The following is a 26,716-nucleotide window of genomic DNA, read 5'->3' on the forward strand; positions in this document are numbered from 1 at the left end:
TACCGAGCACACCGAGCCGATAGTTCATTGTGACGACAATGACATTTCCATACGCAGCAAGGACGCTGCCGTCGAACATGTTCCCTGAGCCCTCCATGTAGGAGCCTCCGTGGATGAACAGCATGACCGGCTTCTTGCGACGATCCCGAATATCTGCGCAACACAGACAGAGGTGTTCATTACATTCATATTTATTCACTTTAAAAGTACAATTCTTAACCACATGTTACATCTTTGAAAACTCAAGTGTCTGCAATCAACAGGCAGTTTAAACAGTCAGCTTTAGATTTATAGAAATGCAGTGGTCTTCTGAGTAAAAAACTCATGTGGAGCATTTTGTAACAGCCAGCGAGTCGCTAGAAAAAAAAGAAAATGTAGATACTAAGTACGAAACATGTTCAGAAGACTGCCTTTGAGTTGGCTGCAAGTGTTTCATGTATGCCCCACTGGGCTTATCCTCTATATTTTAGTCTGTGATGTCTGTTTCCCCTCTTTTTCCGCAGTGATGGTACCTTCCTGAACCGTTATGCCCCTCCATGTGTCGAGAAAATGGTGCAGCCAGTTCCGAGGCCCTCTCTTGTTATTGGTATCTTTATGCCCATCAGTGTGTTGCTATGGTTCACTCTGCCAGCATGTGTGTGTGCGTGTGCGTGTTCGTGTGCTGCTGCTGCTCTCTCTCTCTCTGAAACCACCCCTCTTGCAGGGTCTGTGGTTTGGTCTGAGTGTTTGAGTGGGGACAAGGCTGAGGGAGCTGCCAGTGCAGCCCAGTTAGGCCGACCGTCTGCACTGTGCAGGGCCTGTGGATAATTTGTATGAAGCCAGACCAAGTGGAAACATAAATAACGGCCACAGCATCTGTTTACCCTGATGAGCTTCAGCACTCAGAGATGGGGAGACAGAGAGATAGGAGGAGAGAACAAGAGATAAAAGGGGGTTGGGGGCTGAAAATAGGGCATCCTGAGAGATCTGACGGGGGTAGAGACGTAGATGGAAGGTTTAAACACACACTCACACACACACAAAACACGATAGAGAGGATGAAAAAATATGAAATGTTGCAGAGCAAGTCAACACTCAAATTCACACAGTATTCACACACGCACACGCACACACACTCTCTCGCATAGGCAGCTGCGATGCTGAGTCGCTATGGAAACTGCTCCTCGCTAATAGAACTGCACCAGCCATTCCATTGCACCGACTCACTGAATGCCTGTTGCCGTGGTAACAAATTCTACTCACGTATTTGCACACCCGCCTGCATCACCACCTGAATCTCAGGTTACACATGCAGTTGGGTGCGTCACTCATAGTCAAACGTATATGCATACGCACGCACACACACATGCGCTTGCACACGCACCACACACACGTGAACACGGGAAAAGGGCACATATGGCTTCACACATGCAGACATCTTTTATGGATCACACGGATGACACAAGCAGACTGACTAAAAATATACATTTTTAGTCATATACTCCGACGAGCTGCTCTTTTCCTCCTCTTCTCTGGTGCGCTCTGAACCTCGCTGATTTCCCAGAGGATATGTAAACAAGTTCAATTATCCCGGCATTACCGGGACAGTACAGAGGAGTGACATCAGCAGGCCATCATCAGCCGCACTCGCAGCAACACCGCCGTGAATTGAATCCTCAGAGAGAAAGAGCACCGATATGTAGCAGCTATTTTTAAGCTTCAATATGTATTTTCTTTTTTCTCTCTCTACATGTTAACTGGATTGAAACTGATGCAGCAGAACCATAGATATATGTGATGTTAGTGAACAATGAAGCCATATGCACAAAAAAAAAAAAGGTTGTATTTGCTGCAGAGGTTAAATGTTTTTTAAATGTTGCCAGGCACCTGATGGTGTTATTTCACAGATCTATCACAGAATCTGTCCCCGGTTTCTCAACGTTTGTTGTTATGGTAATTTAAATGTTTAACGGATATTTGACATGAAAAGCTCCATCCTCTCTTTAATGAACTTGACATTGTGCCCTCTGGTCTCCAAAGGTTCAAGTCTTCTTTAATCCCAAGTGGGTCTCGATTGTAGTGCATTATACACTGCCTATTGATTCCTAATACAACTAATCATTTTATTCTTCTCTTCTTTATTCCCTTTGTCTGTTTTACTTTCTTTAAACTAACATTCTTATCATTGGAATTGCGTGTTTCTATGTTTGTGTATTGTTGGTGAGCAAAGATGTGAAAAAAAGTGAAACATATCTCTTTTTTTTAACACCCATCCATTCTTCCTTCTTATTAAAACCTGGCGCCTACATTACCCATAATACAGCTGGACCGCCGACAGTCTGCTGAATGAGTCTTAAGAGGTGGTGAGCCTCTCTGGTTTACATTTAGATTGCAGATTATGTCTTTAATAGGGGGCCTCCTCTTTCAAACTAGCCTCTGCTCCATTAGCCTTGATAAGAGAATGACTTTTCCCACTGAGTTTTTTTTTTTTTTTTACATCGGTTTCTCTAAGAGGCTGAAACATGAAGGGAAAAGGGTGTCTACTGTTGTGATGGACAGTAAAATTTAAGCAGCTTGCGATTTTTATGATAGATCAACAATTATGTTAGCATTTAACGACCGCAGCTCCTTTGAGGTTTTTATGGCGCACCAATTACTAAGATTGCATTTAAGGTTGTTTTACCTCGGAGAATACACATCAAGTAACCATAGAGTGATGCAGTACATCAAGCTCTTTACTCCATGAAGTGCATCACAATGAAAGTAAACTCAATCTCGTATATATTTAGAGCCAGAACAAACTGAAATACAATGATATATATATATATATATATATATATATATATATATATATATATATATATATATATATAATTTTCTTTCTTTCTTATTGTAAAACTGTGAATAAAATACTTGTTTTCCTTCAATAATTCAGAACCATAGAAACACTAGAAAAATTAATAGCTTTTAATATTTGCTAAACCAAAAAAAGGGCAGTGGTAAAGCCATAAAAACGCTAAATGGAAATAAAACTTCATTCATTTTGGAATAAAAGATTAAAAGCTCATGCATACCTACAATGAATTAATGAACGGCAGATAGGAAAAGGTCCAAGTGGTGTAAAAGGAGAGAACCTCTTGCACATAACTTTGACGCACTTCAATCTGGCAACATTTTGGGATTTCGCAATTTCATCAAGTGAGCTTATGAAGAAAAATTGTCAAGATTTTATGATATAAAAAAAAGGTTCACATGCATAGAATCAGAATGCTGGTGAGAATGCAGGCATTTGTCTGGCACGGTGACCCTCTCGTGTTCACAACAAACCGAAGATCCAAATTCGACAAAGATTAATTAAAAACATTTAAATTTGATCGTAGAATAGATTAATCGATTAACCGAAAAAAAAGATGGAGACAGAGTTTGGTTGTGTTGAGGGGAGGGGAATGTATGAGTGAAAGGGGCTCAGCACTAACAGAGAGGTGATTAGGGGGGTGCAGGGTCGCTGGATTAAAGTGTTTCACTCGGATCCACAGCCTGTATTGCCAACAAGGAGCTCACTGTCTCTCCCGCCTGCCTCCAAAACACTGGCACATTATTCACTACCTAACCTGATACCATCCTCCTCAACATCCACCTCCCCCCGTTCCCCTCACCCATCCTCAATATAACATCTTACTAACCAATAGAATCTGCCTAATTTCTACTCCTCCATTCCCGCGGTCCTCTCTCGCTCGTCCTCTTATGGAAATCTCAATTGATTTGGGCGTTAAGGTTTTTTTTTTTAGCCTGACTCAGCACTAAGAACCAAACGCCCCATACTCAAGCAATGCAAGTTTCTTGCATATCATTTCATTTCTTCAAATGAAGATGCTAATTGGGGTCTTTTTCAACAACATTTGCAAACCTGTGTCCAATCCATATACCCGAGCAATTAAGTGAGGGGTCCGGCTCAACCTGAGCCCACCTGATCCTGTCAAGCTCCATCAGGTGTCGGGATAAATGTCAAGCTTCTACCTGTCTCCTTCTCATCCCCCTGTTTCTCCACATCTCTCTCACTTTCAAAGCTCAATAAATGTCATTTCATCATGCACTTGTCTTCATTATGACTATTTTTCCCTCTACTCCCCCCCTCCTCCCTCTCTTGCCCTCCTCGCCTGTGCTCTCGCAGTGCTGAGCTTTTTCTTTCATCTCTATTCCATCGTTCCACTCGTCTCCCCGACAATCCTGCGTGAATCCTTCTGTTTTCGCTGTTAAGAAACCACACAATTGGATTAGCTACATCTGTCTCTTTTTAAACCACGGCAATTAGCGGTGCAAGGGAGAGAGGACTCAATAACCAAATAGCACTGTGCTCGAGTAGAAACATGGGAAAAAAATGAAATTGCGACGCACTCTATGTGTGCATAATGCTATGTAATATACACTTAGACAGTGAGTCTGGGCACGTACACAGAAATATGTGCACATGCTGTCTGCAAAGATTTTGGCTGCGTCGTTGAAGAGAGTAGTGAAGGCATCTACTTTTGACTGCAGTGAACTTGAAAATGTACAGCGATAAAAGAGAAATGCAGAAATCCTCCAATTTTTCACACTTAAACGAGCAAAAGTGGAGAAGTTCCAATAACATTATGAACGACAACAACTTGGACTCTTTCATAAGGACACATTTTTTGTTATCTGTTCGAAATAAAAGCAGGTAACAATGGACATTGTAATATGCATATTGAGTGGTGAGTCTAACATGGTTATTAACACAGATACAAACAAACCATTTCCCCGATGGAGTTTCAAAAATGGAGCACGAGGAAGAAAAAAAAACAAAAAACATGCAATTAAAATACCTTCATCCCTTGGTCTGTTCATTGTAGACTCATCGGGTTTTTTTGTGAGGGGACCTACAGTTCAGAAAAAGGGGGGAGGAGAGACAAAAGACAAAATTCAAAAAGGTTGCATTTGTAGAAAAACAAGAAAAGATCACAAGAGAAAAAAGATAGTGAAAGTGTAAGATGTGACGCTCTGTAGCAGGTGTGTGGCTGTATGGCTGAAGAGAAAATGTTTACAAGGACTGCACACACCGTTTCCTAGAAAAGATAACCGCAAAACTCATCTGTGTTAACTGCTTAGGATCTAGTCACGCACTGCCTCGTAAATAACCCCAGAGGCCACTTCTCCTCAACCCTTCTCCCAATCAGTCCTGACACGCTGCTGCTTTGTAAAGAAAAATCAATGAGCGGAATCAAGCCATCACTCTTTTCTGTCAGGAAAAAAAGCAAAGGAACGCCAAGATACTTTGTATCCTGCTCCAGCTCGGGACAGAGGTAAAGTCCTGGGGCAAAAGCCCTCGCACCATCCAGAGAGACCAGCCTGTTAACACATGATACACAGATACTGTACGAATACATGTGACCCTGCACACACACGCACGCACGCACGCACGCACGCACGCACGCACGCACGCACGCACGCACGCACACACACACACACACACACACACACACACACACACACACACACACACACACACACACACGCACACGCACACGCACACACACACTGAGCACAGAGAAATGCTGGCATAAAGCTTGAATTGTGAGTCTCTCCTACCAGATTCACAAAGAGGGACCTGTGTTTGATATTTACACTGCCGGCAAAGGGCTCGTGACAGGATTCCCCTCACCAAGGTCAAAGAGGAGCCCCACATTAAGCTTTAATGGTATCGCCAGTAAAATGCTCCATAGCGCAGAGCCAATAACAGACATTTATCACAGTGACCAACCAATGCCCCGGCCCGTCAACCTCTGTAAGTCTGAACTGATAAGAATCCCATTAATTTGTTTTTCCTTGGTTTCTGTCAGTGGAGCTTTCCATCAACCCACAATTAGCTCCACCTTTACGGGCCATTCTTAGTCACCACATGTTTTCAAGAAAGTCATGGAACACACTCGTACACAGACACAGACACACACACACACACACATACACACACACACACACACACACACACACTGAACTTCCACATGCAACACAAAGCGTGTCCGCTTCATCTGTTGCTATCCTCCCTGTATCCACTCGGCTCTCCGCTGGGAGGCCGTTGCAGTCACTCATTTTAAGGAATACTCCACGTTGGGTTGCCAACGGGTTTATCACTCGTGCCAGTGTGCTGTTGACATGTCTGTTTCTATCAATCTGCTGGAAACCTCACAGTGAAGTGATGGCACGCGCCCCTCTTCCTTTTCACTGTGCTGCACGTCTGCTGACGAAAGACGGCATCGCTGCACTACGACAATGATTATACCGCATCTTCACCCCGTCCCTATATAATATAAATATGGCTTCCTGATATAAAATGTTTATCTGCTGTCTAAATGGAAGAGGATCAATGTTGAATGGATTTGCTGCATCCTCTGAGTACCACTATGCAGACGCCAGATCCAAAAAGCACTTCCTGCCATAGAGGGAGTTGGTACAGCCGTTGGTTCCTCGGCTACGCAGCAGACAGGTAGACGGACCGGTAATGGATAGAAAGGCACATTATCCCTGCGTCTTGTCAGCACTTCCCTACTACTTAGCACCACTCTAAAACCACATCTCGGCGCATAATGGAGACTTCCCTGATTGAATTCAATTTATAATGCCCTAATAAAGAGGTAACCTATATGCGAGGGTATGCTCTGCTCAAACAGACAGTCGCACTTGTGCAATGGACCGTCAGACTGCACCCTTCACGTGGACACCTTAGCCTAAACCGAAGTCGCATCTTGTAGTCTTACCTTAGAAAAAACGATGACAGAGAAGTTCTACTGTGTTTGGAAATATATTTTCATTATCAAATAATCCATTTGGGTTGTTTGTTTTTTTCCAGTTAATTGATTGTTCAGTCTATAAAACGTTAATAGTGGCCACCATATTTGTTGATGTAACAGGTACGAGACAAGTTCAAAATCCACTGTGTTCATTCGGAAAGAGAGTTATCAAATTACAGTTAATAAAATACAAAACAAATATGACTGATCAACAAAAATGACAAGAAGAAAAGTAACTAGGCCTTGACTTTTGACTGACAGACTTTTTTAAAGAGATACTACAATAGGTTAGACAAGACAAATAGTAGGATGTAGCCAAAGGGGCACAAACCTACATAAAAAAACAACATGTCTCCCATCACAGCAGCAAAGCCAGTATGCTCTGTCACAAGAGGCCACTGGTCAGTGAAATGTGTTGGCCTACACCGGAGCATTTAGCTTGGATTGTCCCAGGACGGTTTGACCTAACGCGGCTCCACCTCTCAGTCAACAGCGCTTCTTTTCGGATCAGTGAGCCAGTGGCCAGAGCGCAAGCTGTCTCCCGTCCCTTTCCATTTCCTCAGTGCAGTAAACGGGATGAAGCTGCAGTATGTCATGTCTGTGGTGGCCTGTCTGCTTGACAAGGTGTCAGACACAGCCCCCACCCCCCCACCCCCCACCCTGCATCCAGGCAGCAGCTTCCAGCACATGCAGTCCTATCCTTCTGCTCTCCATCTCCTCCACTGAGCCTGCAGCCTCCAGCTCCATCCTCTGCCTCCACTGTCCTGCCTTCTGAAATATGGTTTTTAATAAAGGCGCGGTAAATGGCTGCTCTAGCAGCAATAAAAATGAAGGATCTGAGGCTCTTGGCTGAGGAGTGTCTTGGGAAAATAGGAATGCAGTGAGACAGTGCTCTCTCCTTGCAGCCTGGCCACACATGAGAGTTACTGTAGGGTGAATGCTGGAGAAGGAGGACGGAAGCGAGAGAGAGATAAATGGAGAATAAAAAACTCACTCTTCAGTCCACTGGAACAATTACGTTATTTACATTATTCTAAGAAGTTATTTGTATTTCATTTGAGCTGAAGAAGAAGCAGGCTACATAGTGGCGTGGGGAGGGGGGAGGGCAGGGAGGGGTGTGTGGAAAGAGCTCATTTGCATTCAGAACAGTGACCCCTTCCGCCGCCATCTGCATAAAGATGGAGGAGAGAGGAGAGGAGAGGATGCGGGGATGGCTTCAGAGAGGAGAGAGCAGGATGGGGTAAACAGATGCAGGAAGAAAAGAGAGCTGTGAATTTGTTGTTGTCCAACGAATAATGTTCGGTGAGAGCATTTCTAGGTCTGAAACGGATGTAGCAGGAGGGAGGGGGGCAGTTGAGGCAGAATAGGAAGATAATGCGTAACATTGTACCCTGGAGATTTATGTACCAAAATCAACCTGTGCAGGCCAGATCTGGCACCGAAACGTTGAGATCCAGGCTGTATGAATCTGTGCTGCCAATTCATTCTGGCCCACCTACATCCACTGTGAGTGGGAATGCAACTCCTCACTGCCAAAGCGTCGACATCCACCCTTTGTACAGTACATGCTTGAGCCTCACTTTACTGCTTTTAAGTTAGTTGCTAAAAAAAAATAAACCTTGAACAATGAATGTATATACCAAATTTCAGGAGAATCCACAATCCAGACATTTCACTAAGAAACAAAAATGTCAAACTACTAGTTGCGCTAGAGAGAAAAGATTAAGAGATCCCCAAAGTCAGTAAGATCTGTCCTCTGGGGACCATGACTGTCCGTATGCAAATTTCAGGGCAATCCTTCCCATACTGTAGTGTTTGAGATGTTTCAGTATGGACATCACTGTCCCTAGAGTGGACTAGGATGCTGCACTGAAGGCCGACAGGTCTTCTTTTGAGGAAATGACCAGTTACAGCTCCAACAAGAGCCGTGTTGAGGTTCCAAAGCAGTTCTTACTCTCCTTTTTTTTGTGGTTTAAATATATTTAAAAATAGAATACACATTTCAAACCACAGCCACATAGTCCTCCCGATAAAGCGGATTAGTTGAGTTTCTGACTAATAAGCTCTTAATATAACCGTGAAGGTTCCCCCTCCCCCAACTCTGATATCTTGTGCATATTTCATGTCATACCATAGAGAAATGCTTACCACCTGAAACCATGATTTCAGGGGCTCCAACGCTAGCTGTTACTTTCTGACGTAGATGTGAGTTTACCGCCGTGTAGACAATTTGAAGGATCGTGACGACATATACGCGTGAAAAAGTGTAGTGTTTGATTTCAGGGGCACTCTCCCTCGGTCTCTATTTCTACTCTCTCACACACACACACACACACACACACCCACACACACACACACACACACACACACACACACACACACACACACACACACACACACACACAGACACACACACAGACACATCCTCGGAGACTGCATCAGCCTTGTGTAAGCACTGACCCCTGACAATAAGTGACAGTTTCTGACAAGCGGACAGGGCTACAAGTAAAATCTGTCTCACTCATTTGCACACCTTTTCTCCTGGGAATAACACGGGAGACTCCACATCATCCTCTCAGTGAGTGTGTGGTATATGTAGTGTTTAAGCATACACACTGTACAACTGTAACGTATGCACACTGTCCTATATGGTCAGGGTAGTTTAAGTCAATTGACAATATTTTCCTCAATCCTCTATTCTCATCCTGTCTTTCATTCTCCACTGGCACTGGCAATTTATCTTTTTTCCAATCTTTCTCTTTGGGCTGTGGAGCATCGATGAAATAATTAATCTGCAACGCTGACACAATCCTGCTAAGTAGAGTACGGTTTCAGCTTTAAAGTTCAAACACAACAATGCCACCCCATCACTCTAGACTAACCCTAAAGCTTAACTTCACACATGAGCAGTGGCAGCAATTCAGAAGACATGTTTTCTTTGAATACTGTCAGGGAACTCTCAGGTGAAGCCCGCTAACAGTAAACTATTTAAGATTTTATTCATACTTGGATACCGTCACCAGTGGCATGTGCCTTCCTCCAACGAGGACCCTGCGTTCTTTTACCTGCCGACGTGCTTTCACCAACGCTCTCCACAGGATCACGCCCTACAGCCCATGAAGAGGTGCAGGCTTTTCCTCTTCAGTGAATTTCAATTTTTGACTACGTTCACCCCAGGAGGTGTTAACAAGGTCGTCTTCGACAGTTTATTGTATCTGTTATGCTTTTACTGACTTGGCTGCTACTTAACACTGTAGTCGCAGAGACATTTCACAAAGAAACGGAAATGTCAACCTACTAGTTGCGCTAGAGAGAAGGTCAAGGGATCCCCAAAGTCGGTACGATCAGTCCTCTGGGGACCATGAATGCCTGTACAAATTCCCACAGGATCACACTCAGACAGTCCGTGAAGAAGTGCAGGCTCTTCCTTTTTAGTGAATTTCAATTTTTGACAAATTTCACCCCCAGGTGGTCTTAACAAGGTCGTTTTCGACAGTATATCGTATCCGTTATTTTTCTACCGACTTGGCTGCTACTTAACGGCACCAGTTTTCCGAGCCTAAGTGCAGAAAAACCGTTGGCCAGCCTCCATGCAATACAGGCGTGAAGAGTAAGTTAAACCATGAAACTGACACGTGCATCCCAACACAGCAGTCGCTGAGGTTTAAAACCACACGCTACCAATACTGCAAACACAGTTAATTACAGCTCCTTGTGTGCAGCTCAACACACACACACACACACACACACACACACACACACACACACACAGCCACACTGGAAAATACAACCTTGATAAGATAGTTAAAACCCTGTCTGTGACAGGCTTTATCACTTTTATATAACAGTATTTTTCACAGCAGTGTGAATGTCAGGCCTTCAGCTAACTGAATGATTAAAAAGATATGCAAAAAATGTCTATTTTATTTGAAGACTGTTAAAAATGCTTTTTCCATATGTAAGGATTGAATGAACCTCCAATCTGAAGGTCACCGACAGGGGAAGCCGAGTTGGCACTGACCCACAGTTACAGTGATATAAGACCATATGAATCTGTGGATCTAATGATGTTGATTTATGAGGGGGTTTTTTCGACGCAGGAAATTAATTTATTCTTCTTAATTACTTATCCTTGAATGTAGTTTTCAATATCTGATTAAGAAGTTGTGTTCATGAATATTCATGTGGGATATAATGGCAAATTTTGAAGGGTGCTTGTCTTGATACGAAGGTTTCTTTCTCTCACAAGTTGGATTTTTTTGTTGTTGCTCTGATTACATTTTAATCACAGTGCAAGAGTGAGAAGAAAGAACCTTTATAAATTGATATGCCAATTAATAATCTTCACCGTGTTGGACAAATTTTCAAGGACAGTTATGTTATACACTTCTTCCCTGATGCTCTAATCTTCTGTAAGTAGAAGTAAACAAGCTAGCAAGAAATAAAAGAACGAAACAGATGAAACCCCCCGAAAAATAGCAATAAATAATAGAACATAAGAAACAACAGAATAGAAGAAAATGCTTTCTTTTTCAAAACAGTTTAACAGTATAGAAAATGTGTAAATGCAGGGACTATCTTTTCCCTTTTCTATCGACTGAAGGTACAAAATGTTAATGGTGTCAGGGAGTCACTGTTTGATTTACTACATAAGTGGTTCCCTTTGTTCAGCCGCTCACAACACGTGTGACTTGCTCCGCAGCGCGCATGCAAATGGTTAACGTTAGCAAGTCAACACAATTACTAACAATGAAGATATAATGTTCACGGTTGATTTAAACAAATTAGCGTTGATTCAAGTCAAAATGCTGCATGTCGCAATGCTGCTAATTGGTACCAAACTGAACTAGAGCATGCTCTGTAGTATTTTTTAATATTTGAGCTAATGTTCAAATTAATTAAATACGATTAATCAAATATAAAAAAGCAATAAAAGAAATATGTCTAATTTGCGGAAGAGACAATTAGCAGAGGGAAGATTGTATATGTGAATCTGCTGGGGAAGACATCTCAAACACTATTACGCTCACTAACCAATAGTCACTGGGTCTGGCATTAACACAAACCCAGAGGAATGTCAGCATATTATCAGCATATTCTTTCCTTTTGGCTCATGTTAAAAGCTTTTCCTTCCACAGATTATAATCAAAGCTAATTTATCAAAATGACACTATTCAAGGAAATGCTGACACAAATTTGAAATTGACAACGATGGAAGAAGTAGAAGTGTTTTTTACGCTCCGAAACAGTCGCGACACAAAACAACCTTTTCTCTCACGTTGAGGCAAATTTCACACTTTTTTTCAGGCCAGTTCTGAATCAGTAGAACGGTTCAACAGAACACGACTCAGTTCATCGACTCCTGTATCTACTATGAGAGTTTTGTCTCACTCACCGTCTTCCGTGGGTACGTATATGTTGAGGTAAAGGCAGTCCTCGCTCTGGTTCTGAACATAGGTCGCTGCAGCATCCAGGTTGTCCGTGAACCACACGGGCAACATGATCTCGGGTAAAACCCCGTGCACATTCTGGGGACACACGGGCGCGAAGTTGGTGGCATTGCGGATCTCTTGCCAGGAGCCTGGAGCTTCGGGGGGCTGGAAGCGACGCTCGCCAATGGGTGCGGTGGCATATGGCACGCCTAGGTACTGTTCCACTGGGCCGAGGATCTCATTGCTGAGGTCCTTCCTGATACCGCGGACCTTTCCATAGCCCGTGGACACTATGGGGTGTTTCAGATCCACCCGTTGACACGAGGACAGGGTCAGGTGTAGCGCCAGTCCTAAGAGCCACACCAGGCAGAGATTAGCAGTCTGCTGAGAAGTACAATGTTGCTTCCCACCACAGCCTTGGTGGCTAGCAGCATTGAAAGGAAAAAACAACATGTCCAAAATAAAGACTCTTTCAGTCGTATCACTAGGACTTCGGCGGGATGTCGACAGGGATCACAAACTCAGTGGGTTATGGGGGACAACAAAGGCAAAAAGAGGGCGTGTGAGAGGGGACGGGTTGACGGTCTTCCTAGGGTGACATGGGGAGGCGGAGGGTCAGGTAGCATTCTCAGGTAGACTCTGCGGTCACATCCGTCTTCCTCTTCGGAGCTCCTGATGGGTCCAGAGCTGCAGTCAGTGAGCCAATTACACCTGCAAGACACAGACAGGTTGCAGGTTTGAGTCAGTGTGTGTGTGTGTGTGAATGTGAAAGGTGTGTTAGTTAAGCCCCGTCAGTGTGATTAAAAAGGCACCAGAAGACAAAATGAGGTTTTAACAATAAGACTTGGCTCGCAAAAGACGGAATAATGACACTTTAGTGCGGATGATTATATATCTTTACAATACCCCGTGGTTAACATCTCCTTTTCTGACGACCACAGCAGACATCGAGGCATCTGTTGTGTCCTGTGATTTTGTCGTCCTGAAGATGATCGATTTAACCTGAAAATATTGTTGTCAGTGAGAATTCAACCAGCTGCGATAAACAAGTTTCACTTAAAATTTTAATTCTGTTGTGCCCCAGCACGGCTAATTGTGAAACGGCAGTGACACATCTACAAAAGAAAGAGGTAAACCATGCAGATTCAATGAACCAAGAGTTAAAATGAAGCAAACAATGAGCAACACTTATGTATTTTTTTTAGTATGAATAACCAATGCGTAAGTTAAATTTATTGAAAAGCAGTCCCCAATGTTTCCTTTACCTAAAATGATCAAATGTTCATGTAATGATGATTTAAAAATGATTGAGCCTTGACTTATTAATCTTTAAGCAAAATAAAACAACAAAACTTTAAAGGGGACTAAAACATGTGTGAAAGCGGATCATGTGATGCTTCCCCGACAGGGTGCAACCACACGGCTGCATTTAGACTTGTAAGGCTGTGATCACAACCCCCCCCCCCCCCCCCCCATCACAATGGGGGCGCAAACTGTGGAGAGAGCCAAACATAGACGATAAATGTGACAAGCTATGGTCCATAACTATGATTAATGCTCTGGTTAAATGTTATTCTGCCTTTCCAGTGCCATGATGAATATTGGAAACACTGGCTCCCAATTTAGAAGCTGAACTTGGGAACTCACGAGTTTTGCAGTTATTACTTCAGAAGAAAAGCTTCTTCAGGTTTAATAGTCGAACAATATTCGGTCTGGTTGAAAAAAACTCAATTTGCAGTCCAAAGGGGAACTTTTTTCAATTACCATGGTGTAATGTGGCCACTGCTTCATATTTTCATCTTCCAGATAATTACAGTACTTTGAAGTGTAAAGCAACACTTGGCCTGTAATTAACTTCAACCCACAGAGAACACAGAATAAATAAAAGCATGTTCACACATCATTCTGAGGAGTGAACAAGTGCGGCCCCGCCGGCCCCTGCATTCTTTTCAGCCATCCGCACTGTGTTCAGAGTTAGCCTTTCCTTCTCAACTCAGTTCAGTTGGTTCTTGCTTCCACATCATTACAGATGAATGGGCAGCACTTATCGCACTCTGGCTTTGGGAGACAGAGCCGTTTAGGTGTGATAAAGGCTTTATGTGGTGCTAACTGTTGGTTGAATTCCACCTCGTCCCTCCACCCTCAACCCATGCAATATCCACACTCCACTGCCAGTCAGCAGACATCGGGGACGACAGTAAAATACAGCACAAAGATCCTGTGCAGGAGGTTCAAAGTTAGCGATGTGAGCTGTACTCTGTTTCACAATTGGACACAACAGAAACGAGCTTACAGGGAAAAAATGTTCACTTCATTAAAGCCAGCGAGTGACTTCATCTTATGACAACTCCACACACCCCGAGGAGGAGGTAGGATGTGTCAGGACACCCTGAATCCCCATTAAAAAAAAAGTTACTGTGCATGCATAGTCAAGCTGAAAATCCAACTTAGAAAAAGATTAATGTAAATTATACACAGTACATGGCTTTATACACTGTGTTGTAAAAAGACTCAGTGTGAGGGGGTAAGATCGCGTGATCCAGAGAACCCATTCATCCACTTATTTGGAAATAAAAGGCTGAGAAATGAGAGGGAGACGCGTTCATGTCCCCTGAATTGTTCAACTCGTTTTTGCATTACGGTGCCACTCTCACGTCGACTGCTGTTACATTTAAGGCACTTAGCTTTGTTTAACGGTGAAAATGTAAACAGGGGGGAAATAGTTATCATGTCTTTGTCCAGCACCCGTAAAACTCACCAACATGGTCCTTCTGGGGAAGTCACTGCTCTAGGCCTGAAAGGAGTGCATGTAATCCCCCTGATGCTAAATACTAGTCATTTTTCACAATGAGGTATGATTTGTTAAAAGAGCACTTGTGACCGCACTGATTTAGCATTGCATTGCTAAAACAATGTTAAACTTGCAATGGACAAGGTTTATAACCGATGTAGCAGAACCGGAGACAATAATCCCCAAGACTTTGATGCGTAAAACCGGTGCAGTTCCCCTTAAATTTGTGAATTGAAAAGCTACTGTAACATGGATTTTGTTGCTGTCAGAGAGAGCCAAACTAGCCTTTTCCGGTCTTTATTCTAAACTAAGCGAGTCGGGAGAGTGGAAACGTGTCGGTCTCCTCATCCGTCTCAATCTGACGAATGCTCTGAAGGTCCAGTGTGTTGCATTTAGCGGGATCTATTGGACGAAATTGAGAATAATATTCATTATTATCTTTTCATTAGCGTATAATCACCTGAGACACACAATCATTGTATTTTCATTACCTTAGAATGAGCCCTTTATATTTACGTCAGAAGGGTTCATTTCCACAGAGAGCCGCCATGTTTCATTGTCATGTTTCAAGACAAACCAAACACTAGTTTTTGTGTTACCTGACAGCCACCATAGCTTCCCCTACATGCTTGGACTGGGAGGGTGAGGGTTTTTTCCCGGTTGTTTACAATCTGAAACCTAATCCCTAGATGCCACTAAATCCTGACACTATTTAAAAGTCAAATATTGAAGAAAACTGAGAACAATACATCTTGGACGCCCAGTTTGGAAGCAGTTCGGTGTCACAATCCATCCACAGACGGCACACAATCAGTAGTATTGAAATATGGTAAGATCAAGAGGGAGAACGACTACAATACACAACCGCACATTCATCAATAACAACACAATACACACTAGGCGGAGTACTGAGCCTGTCTTTTCAAGTAGTTTAAGGATTACACAGCAGCTGCTGTCACCGTTTATTGCTTCCATCTGCTGTATTCACATACACAGTTTGATTTTACAACAGGTACCTGTGTGTGTATTGTGTTTGAAAATGTGACCAAACATACATCGAGACCAAGGTTAGAACACATTCAATATGCACAGTAGTTCCAGGGATGCTGTCTGTCCGTCAGGACTGGGCTAACATAGGTGTCTTACGCCTGTCACATTGTTCTCTGCATGGCTCACCCTCCCCTGTATGCATGAGCAGCGCACACACACACACACACACACACACACACACACACACACACACACACACACACACACACACACACACACACACACACACACACACACACACACACACACACACACACACACACACACACACACACACACACACACACGTACGTGTAAAATCTAATGAGGCATCAGATGTTGCATGTGAGTAGAGGCTCGACAGTGAGCACATATTGGTCTATTCTCAACCCCTCGCATGTGCCTGGCAAATGGTAGTACCCTAACATCCCTAGCATCTGTTCATGTCAACCATCCGTGAGCCGCAATGGCATTGATTGTGCATCGTCACACACTAAAGTGGGATAAATTGAAACACAAATCGCCAGGTTGATGTAAAGCCTGATTTCTGTTTTGTTTTATATAATAGGTGGTCCTGTCAGAGATGGAGCTGCCGGCGAAGGGTAATGACTCTCTGCCAGTGGGACACGTTTGTGAGTACATCTAAATGGAATGGTCGGAGTGGTTCGAGGAAAATGCTTGTCTTGGGATTTTGTATTGCTTTGTTTCCACTTTGAGTGTTAAAACTGCATGGACTACTTCAGCTGTCTAGCCGCTCTCCTCCACTAGTCAAAATGGGTGGATGACAGGCAGATTAGCGAGCCTGAGTTTTTGACTAAACTTGCTCGTCTCCTATCTACTCCAAGGCACTGAAAAAAAGGGGTCCTTTCGGTACTCGAACAAAACTATCCTCTGCCAGCTGTATGTTGTATTCCCTTGCAACAGACAACATTCAGTCACCCATTGACCATATGCGTTGGTATCTGCGGAGAAAGACAACACCCTATCACAAGAGACATCACCGATGGTATTTGGAGTGTGTGCAATGGTTTTAAAAGTAAATCCACCTTATTCCTCGTCCCACATTTTGTAAGAATTATGGGTTACCCCTTTCACCGAGCTGGTGTATGCTACATGTGGCTTCCCTTTGTTTTTGTTTTTTTCTTAAATTTGGAGGAAATGATGTGGCTGCACAGCCCGTCACCCCTTAACTGGAAAATCTGGTCATACCTCTGCTTTCTACAACCGCTAAAACCTTCTACAACTACCCAGTCCGGAGGACAACCCTGAAAAAGTGGCCGACTTTATTGATTCTGTTGCTACTGATGGTGAAGCAATTAACAATCTGAAAAAGTTCGGAGGCACTCGGAGCACTTCCTTAGTAATAAAGTCACCACATTTTATTAAAAGGGTTTGAGAAAGAACCTCTCCTCCAAAAGTACCACATCACCACATCACTTATGCTAAGCTAACTCCGTTTGTCACTGCTATAAAAGGCTACTTTCTCATGTCAAATGTCCATTCTTTAGCTTTAGAGGGCACGGATAAGGTCACATTATTCGGTTTATAGAATAAGTTAGGAAAAATCTTGAGATTTGCACGAGAGGAACACCACCATCGTGTGTATGGTAAACAAGAAGATGCTGCCAGCTGAAGCTGTGCTCAGACTACGGGAGTTTTTAAAATCCTGACCGATTTTGAAATCGTGTTGCATCAGGCACCAGAGGAGATTCTTTGCAGATATTCTTCTCTCTAATCTCAAACATGCATGCGCGACAAGATTTGAAAATAATGGCACATCACACACCACATGGATATTATTAAGATTATCGCTCCAGAGGGAGCGACGCACCGCCTCCCATCACCTTTCTGACGTGATCTCATGAGGGAGAAGGTGCGGAAGAAACCGACACGATGGAGACCGACGCGCTGCGGCAACTCGCTCTTGATCGGTATTAACGTCATGTAGTGATTAAAACAAAAGCATAAGAAACCAGTCTGGATGAGAAAATGGTTGGGGAGACGCGGCCTGTCTATACGGTTGTGATAGGTCATCAATAAGTCACAATAAGACCAGAAAAGGGCTAAATAAATAGTCCATTTAGTGTAAAAACTAGAGACAGGAGGAAACAACTAGCCTGGCTCTGTCTACAGGTAATTGTGGGGCTAGAAATAAGGTAGATAGGCATGTTCACATGAATTTGGCCACTCAGATTGATGTTAATGTCATGGCGAGAAGACAATTTGGAGGAACATAAGGTAATAGTTCATTGAACAGTTAATGCTGTTTTGATTAAGATATATATTCAGAGACCTTAATGTTCCACGTAAGACGAAGAAGTTATCTCGCTGGTGAAGTGAGGGGCTAACAGAGGAAATTACACTGGTCAGGCTGCATGTGTAGCCTCAGCCACAGGGCCTCATCCTCTTTGCACAAAAGACATTGAAGCCGTCCAGAATCCGCCCCGACGCCTCCTTGAACAGAGTGGGCGATATAGGAATAGGGGATGAGGGGAGAAATGGCTGCCACTCCTGCAAAGTGCAGCATTACTTCAGGATCCATTTGCTCAAAAGCCACCAGTGGAAAACGTCTGACAGTTTCTCTCCCTTGTAATAATCTGTAACAACTATATGATGCTCAGAGGGAGCTGAGGCAACATGGGCTACACGTCCCACAGTATTTGCCAAACGAGTTAGTTTTGAAATGTGGTACTGAGAGGGCAGTTACCGCCTATTCCTGTCAATTAGGATCATGTGTGATTCGTTTGCTTTGAGACCAACTTATTTTGCTCTGAAACTCAAATTGAAGTCATTCGGTTTTAGGTCACATTTTATGGATTTATTTGGTAAAAAATAATGTCACTAACTCCCAATCTATTAAAAATGTATTTTAATTAGATAAAAGTGTTTAGTCCCGAAAACATTTTTGTCTTCAGCCGTGTGTCATCCCGCATAATGAAGACTGAAGCCTCTGAAGACAAGGGATGGGCTGCAGACGGTTATAGGCAGAGATCTGGCAGACTTTGTGTCAATCGAGCTTTAAACCATATTAGGATTATTGTAATAGGATTCACTGTTGAACCTACTGAGATGATACATATTTATGTTGTAATATATTTTACAAGCTGCCAAGATGGGAAAAAGTCATCAAAGCTGTGTCTCCATGTAGCTGATGAGAATGTCTGTAGCATGTTAAGCAGGCAGGTTGATATTTGCTATGGACACCATAGACAATAGCATCCACAGAATGTGTCAGTCATGACGTTGTTATTGCTCGGTTTTCACCATACGGACATTTCACACGTCATGCAAAAAAATGTATTCAACTTCTACATGCACATCCTTTGGTCTTTCCATTTTCTACATTAGGTTTGCTTTGGCTCAACACTCAGGTCAAAGGGCAACAAATTGCTAATCCTGAGCATTTTCATGCTACCAAGAGGATACACCCTTTAAACTTAATGATCCCATGTCCTTTCCCCTCAATAATTAAAAAAAAACATATAGCGATAAACTTTTAAATGACACATTACAAATTCTTTATAGATTTAATACAACTACTGCTATGACATCTCATCTCTCAGACGCTCTGTACTGATTTCTTGTTAAGTCTCTCTGCGGAAAATCGGACTAGACAGAAATAGCCAAATAAAGTTTAATCTGCGTGGGAAAATAAACATTTCAGATTGGAAGTTCTTGGCACAGCGTTATTGCACAATGACCCCATAATTGTGGAGAACTGCGAACCGTGTTGTTTGTGCTGAGGGGGGCTGTGAGCTACATCCCACAATTTATTCTATTTACCAGAAGCTCTCCAGACACCAAGAGCAGCTCAATCAGATACCACAGCTGCTCCTTTGGCCACTGCTTCCCATTCCTCATCACACCGCAGCCAGAAAAATGCTGGAATATCCACAAGGAAGTAACATTTTACACTTAATATAATTGCAGTTAACCCATGGAATGACTGCAAACCCTCTATCTGACGGACAGATCGTGGCTGAAAAGCAGAGGCCAACCTCAATTTAAAACACCGGTCAAAACAAGTTGAATGTCATCACAGCATATTTCTCGACTTCGGCGCTTCATGAATGCGCCCCAGTAATTAACAACATGAAAAATACCAAGCAAGATAAGCAGAAAAAAGAAAAGAAAAAAGAATCCACGTGTTCAAATAGAAGTTAATTAAAGGGGCCTTATTGAAGCATCAATGCATGTTTCCCGAAGCAGCAGCGGCGGATCATAAAGCAGTGGCAGCAGATAGGAGATGTTAAACAAAAAGCCCTCTGTCAGCGCCGGAACAGAAAATCGATATGTTGCTGTTGGTCACCACTGTTCTTTCTCCCTTAACACCTGTACATCACATGGAAAACCCCTTCATCTCGCAACTCTCCACACCAGCACACAAACCGAGTAAGATGGTGTCGCACAGCTACCGGGCAGACAACCCTAACGCGGGGTATGGATGAACACCGCTGCCTCCAGGGGGCTGTTGCTTTTTATTTATCTGCTCTCTTCGTGTGTTTGCTAACTGCGAGTGGGGAGAATGTGTCATATCGAAGCAAAGTGGTGTGCACAATCTGGTGACACACTAATTAGCGATGATCTAGGTGAAACTGTAGCTGCGTTCGCGTGCGCATAGGTGTCTGCGGGCAACGCGCGCAGTTTGAGGGTGCAGTCCGACAGCTGCTTTGCCCCGAGCTTAAAGCTAATCTAAGAATAGGATGGTCTTGCTAAGTTAAACAGATGTGGCAGCTTAGCCACATGAATGCGGCTGCCCAATCTCGCCGATATCCTGCCAAATGTAAAAAACCCAAATAATAATTAGAATGGCGCTGATGATAATCTTCGTCGAGCCAGGAGAAAGGGAAAACAAGAGACAGCGGTTGCGAAGATGAAGACAATACATAAAAGTGTGTCTAGAGGGGTGCAATTTAAAAGCAGATTTACAGGATAACACTGAATTAACTAGCTTCAATCCTCTGGCGGGCACGTACAACGCTAAGCCCCCCCCCCCCCCAGCAAAACTGCAATCAGCTTTATTCTTGACTTGAGACTGAAGGCGAGTCAAAAGCGCCCGAGGACCTTGCGCTGACAGGAAGCTCACAAGTCAGGACGTAGCCACGGGCCAGATGTTGCTAAGAGCCTGCTTCAAACGTGATCACTCCAAAGTGACGACACCAAACCGGAGCTGCACGACATCGCACCCCTTTACATCACGCTTCAGCCTCATCCGTGAAGGAGACAGCGCCGGTGCACCAGCCCAGTTCAGCGGACACCAGCGCATCCCATCTGTCCGAGGGCTCGTGTCCTGTTCTGTTCACTTCATTGGCAACGTGAATGTCTGACTAATTCTGCGACAGGCAGCCACGTCCGTCTGACCAGCAAACCCCTTCCATTACTCAGAGAAAGGACGCGTGGAAAGATTGGCGCAATAAAATACCTTAAAAGAGATGGGACAGACTACTGTACACATCACTTACATTACAAGAGTGGTACAAAGAAAATATTCCAAACCTAAGAAAAAAACAAGTCAAACTAAGAGCTTAGGTTAGGTTCATTATTTGACACAACTTTCCTTTCAGCCACAAATTTACCTCATTTAACCTAAAGCTGCCACTATTTTGTTGTTGTTTTTGTTGAAATGAAGATGTGAATTTTCTGTTTTTAAGGGCATAGCTTCAAAATGATCAGTGTAAAATCAACGCAACGCCTTGTTCCCTGAATGGTTAATATCAAATGAAATCTGTGCTTCGCTAAAGAGGTATAAATTGGTTAATGGTGGCGGTTAATTAGTTGAAATTTTGTCATGACTTGAGGTTAACTTAGGCCTCTATCTGTTGCCGTCGGTTCTTATGCAATTTCTGCACGTGTCATTTTTTTTTGGTGGCTGCATGTTTGTTTTGCTCGTGGCAAAAGCTGAGGGAGGGGACAGTGCACAGTCGCAAAAGCAGAGGACGAGAGCCAAGTGTGAGGTCAAAACAGGGAAGGAGAAGAGGGTGGCTTTAAAAAAAAGGCACGCACGGGTGGGGAGCGATGGCAGGAAACAGAGGGAAAATAACTGTCTTGGCTAAAATAGAGGCAGGTGAAGGCAACAGGGGCGACATGCATGGTTAAGTGGTTTTGCTGAATGTCAAGTTACAGCTCATCCTCTAATCCTCTTTCTCAAAGCTCCGCCATACTGACAGTTTGTGAAAATAGCCTGGCAAGCTAAAAGATGAAACCTGATGAAAATCAAATAAAACCGATGTATGATTAGACCATAACATGTTGACTTTCGTGGAATCACAGTAAACACTAATATTAATGCTGCCGACATGCACATATGTTTATGCATCAAGGCTTTATTCCTACCACATTGTATGACAGCAAGACATTATTCTTTGTTATTTCAGAAGGGGGGGGGGGGGGGGGGGGGGGAGCACTTTAATAGTCACCTTCACATCTTGCTTGTTTTAGGTGCTTCACATTTTATCAAGGCTTCAGTAAGTGCTCAGTTAGTTTAAGGTCTGACTGAAGTTACATTTTCTTTATGCTCAGGATCAATGTCCTGCTGTATTCTTCTACACTTCAGTTGTTATGTATAGTAATGAGATAAGAGCCACTCCTTCCCCGAAGTTGAAAGACAGCACTTTTAACCCCACAGCCGCTGCCTCATTTCACATCAAATGTGCTGGAGTAGAATCAAATCAAGTCCCAATATTTTCCGAATGTGCAGTACATATTTTCCCAAACAACCGTTCTGGCCTCAAGATTCACTCGCAACTAATTTCAGACCAATTCCATTGCAGTCGTGACAATGGATAAAGCAGCATGGCAGCATGTTAACTGTGATTTTATAAGCCACGGTCCAAAAAGAAAAGAAGGAGGCAATAATCTTGATTTACCTAAACAAGTACTGCTTGTTCCTTTTATAGCTTAAATATTTTCTAATTCACTGCAGGGATTTATTGGATTAAGGCAGTACTGCCTTCTGGAAGACCGTGAACTAGTATGAAAAGTTTAACAGAACAGAGAAAATACAGTGCTTTTCGAACTAATGTTAAACTACGGAAAATATATTACCTATTTCGGACTCAAAGTGTAAAAGCAAATGCTTTGTTCATCTAATCTCCTGCCAGGGGTGCATTATTTGATGAAGTTATTCTCAGTCAATTAATCATCAGCATTGATTTTGGGAGCAATCGACAGCCTTACATGACAGTGGAAGGACATTCATCTCTGCATTAACGGCCCTGATGTGTATCAAAGACATTATTCCGGTTGTTGAGTTTGTCACAGACTGTATATAAAAATGGACGTAGTCACCGGGTCTGGAAAATGAAGCCAATGTGGAAGTGCCAGAAGCCTGTATTCTCTGGAATCACCAGCACACGACAAGTTCTCTTCAATACAGCATGATGTTCATTTTGTAAACTGTGGTCTCATTTAGAATTAAATAGACGATAAAGCACCGTATGCATTGGAGCATGGATAGTGTGATTGACAGCTGGTACCGTCCAATCGGTGCATGGTAGCAGGCGGGTGGGTGATTTCACGGTGGGTTGCCACTTGGCTTGTCATAATCACACCGGCCCCCTCACCACTCCATCACCTGGTTAAAATCCCAGAAGGGAAACGGGGGATTTGACATGATTATTTACTAGGATGGAATTAGGTTTACATTTAACTCCTCACAGACGAAACAACAAATGAAGTCAATTTCTCAATGATTTCTGGTGCTTAATTCTTCTCTATGCAAATCCCCCCCAGTCTCATCAAACATACCCTTGTTGGGTGAAATCACTTTTGAACTATTTCATAATTGAACTTTTAACCCTAACCCTTTTTTCGCAATCTCTGTTGTCCAAGCAAAAGTTCTCTTAAAACTAGAACAATTCGTGCCAGTTGTGTTCTGATATTACCTTCCAAAATGTGATTGGTTGGGGATTTTCAAGCCTCAAATAGATCATTAGCATTGGCTCACATTTGGTTGTTGTCTAAATGTGTTGCGATTAGGCGTTTTGTTACCTGGTATCCCAGTGTGATGTGAAATATGCTTCAAGGAGCATCCTGAGTGTGTGTGGGTGAGAGACACATGTCAGACACACTTGCTCCATTCTTACATAAGACCACGTGAGCACAAAAGGAATACTAGGCTGGAAAAAAGCACACATGGTTGACATTGTACAACACATTGGCACAAAAATACCAATTGTTACACAAGTGTGCAGTCAGTTTGGGGATGGGGGGAGAGCAGCTGCAGTCGGAATATTGCACCACTGGTGGGGAAGCAGTGTGAGATTTCAGATGAATTGACGTGAAGTGCAACAGAAAGGCGAGGATACAGAGTTATATTAGTGACTTACTGTGATATATATAGATGGAATGAGATAAAAGGACTGCAGTGGACTTGTCGATATACACTGAAGTGGATAACATCGATTGTCTCGTTATAATGCAATAGTCTGCGGGAAACCTTGGGTCCGAGCATTCATCTGGGTGTTACTTTGACACCACCCAGCCACCTAAGCATTGTTGCAGACCAGACGCCAAGCAGACCCCCTCCTCCATTGCACTCAGCCAGTAGGACAATGTGCCGCCACACTGCAAAAACTACTCAGAAAAAAAGCAGGAAGAACATGACATCCATGTAAAGCCCAAAGCTTTGACCTAGCTTCCAAACTCCCCAGATCCCAATCTGATAAAGCATGTAGGATATGTGAAGAAGCCCAATCCATGGAGGCCCCCAAAAAACCAACAGGATCCAAAGGATCCCCTGCCAATGTCCCAACACCACAGGACACCCCCAAAGATTCTGTGTCCATTCCCCAATGTGTCAGAGCTGTTTTGGTGGCCCGAAAGGGACCTAAACAATTTTAGGCAGTTGGTTTTTATAATGTTGTGGCTAGTCCGTGTATCTGTTAAGGTGCATGGACTGTGAGGTCGACAAAAAAGGTAAAGGCCCGATCACAGCGGCAGAGTTAAATGACCGAATATAAACATAATCAGTGGATTCACTCACGGCGGCAAAGTGAATCTGCACAAATTTCTCGTGACAGGTTAAACTTCGGTGAACTTGACATGCTCACTTGTGCATCGAGCAAATAGCAAGCCGTGCTGACAGCGCTGACCTTTGAGGGAGCAGAGAACCAACGAGTCCAAAATGGAGGACGCCAACATAGCCTGTTAGCTGTGTCAAATTTGTCTGGTTTTACTTAATCTCCTGTGATTGAGTGATACGGAGCGCTACAACAAAGGTGGGGTTTACCGACACCAATGAGAACTAATAAGTCAATGTGAACTTGTTGTTGACTCCAAGTGACAGAGCTAACAACAAGTTAGCTGGTTATTTTGTGCAGAAAAGTACTTGAGGGATGTGGCGTGTTTTAAGAGATTGCATGTGAATATTGAATGAAAGTTTGTTTTGTATAAGCTTCTGTCAAAATGTAATGCTTTATTATAAATGGATGATTTGTAAAAAGAAGAATAAAATGGATACCCCCATTGACATTGTTACATCTGTTTCAGGGTTTGTTCCATTGTAGAGCCTTAAGGATTTGGAAGGTTTTTAATTGCTAAATAATATAAATACCCCGACAGAGAACATTGTTTTCATCAGCATTCGTGTGGCCATTTGTTAGTTAGCAGGATTAAGCAAAAACCTACTCAACCAATTTCCATAAAATTGTGTCGAGGGCTGGGGCCTAACCCAGGGAAGAGCCCATTAAACATTGTGGACAGGTAATTAAGAGTTAAGAGCGTCATCAACGCTCTAAAAATAAATGTCCATTGTGTCTTCATCCAGAACCAAGGAGAGTCTATAACACCTTTATAAATCACAAGAAAGTTCAGAACATTTAAATACCTTCATGTTACGTCTGTGTCACTGCTCACGTTTTTTCCTTTCTTTCTCAAGTCAAATGTTTTAATGGTCCAACATAAAGGATACCATGCATGAGAGAGTTACACTGACTGAGCTCCACTGGGTTGAAAAAATTGTGAGGGGAAGTGGAAAGTTGAATGTGAATGTGAAGCCTTTGGTCTGCAGATGCTTGAAGTTATTTTTGAAATCATTACACCACCATGTTTCAGTTTTGTTCTGGGTTTTTTTTTGTGGGGGGGGGGGGCATTTTAGCCTTTAATGACAGGACAGACTAGCGTGAAATGGGGAAGAGAGTGTGGGGGAGTCACGAAGCAAAGGAATGGAAACTGTAACCGCTGCATGAGGACTCAGTCCTCAAGGGGCGGCATCTTTTTGGCTTGCATGCTTTTGTTTGTTTAGTTGGGTGTCATTGACTGCTGCGGAAACCTTGCTCACAAACTGCTGGTGTAATGCACTGTATTCCAGCCGTGTTCTGAGTATCCAAACCCATTAATAATTAAGATGCTTTCAGATAGGCCGGGATAGCATGCAGTGTTTTTTTTCCTTCTTTTGCAAGACACAACTATGCGCTGTTGCTTCATTGTAAAGCTGTGTGCAGAGCTCTTCGCCCCGCTGTCTCGCTTTCGCTCACAAACACATTGACCGTCTGTCACAGTCAGTCAGACCAACGGCAGCACAGGAAGAAATTCCACCTGCAAAGGTTGGCTGCTAAAACAGGCAGGCAGGATTCAGCATAAACTCGACATATACAGCTTTCCAGGTGCATGTTCATGGTACAAGCATATAGTTCTAAAAAGGCAGGCGATTTGTTTAAAAAAAGTGGCCCTGTTGGTTT

The 26,716-nt window shown here is 43.2% G+C and overlaps 1 protein-coding gene across 7 annotated transcripts in view; it reads right to left on the minus strand.

Annotated features, from left to right (window-relative positions):
- The window catches only part of nlgn2b (neuroligin 2b), a 125,675-nt gene that overhangs the window by 18,965 nt on the left and 79,994 nt on the right, over window positions 1-26,716 (minus strand). For 6 of the 7 annotated variants that reach the window (XM_047336901.1, XM_047336902.1, XM_047336897.1 and 3 more), the window contains 3 exons: window positions 12,181-12,928; window positions 4,824-4,877; window positions 4-153 (listed from right to left, as the gene is read on the minus strand). In XM_047336901.1, coding sequence (XP_047192857.1) covers window positions 4-153; window positions 4,824-4,877; window positions 12,181-12,670 — 694 coding nt within the window. In that variant the 5' untranslated portion in view covers window positions 12,671-12,928. Of the gene's footprint in view, window positions 1-3; window positions 154-4,823; window positions 4,878-12,180; window positions 12,929-13,123; window positions 13,220-26,716 lie in introns of all 7 variants that reach the window. The other variant, XM_047336885.1, reaches the window with a different exon arrangement.

The sequence above is a fragment of the Scophthalmus maximus genome, chromosome 2 (genome assembly GCF_022379125.1).
Source record: "Scophthalmus maximus strain ysfricsl-2021 chromosome 2, ASM2237912v1, whole genome shotgun sequence".
NCBI lineage: Eukaryota > Metazoa > Chordata > Actinopteri > Pleuronectiformes > Scophthalmidae > Scophthalmus > Scophthalmus maximus.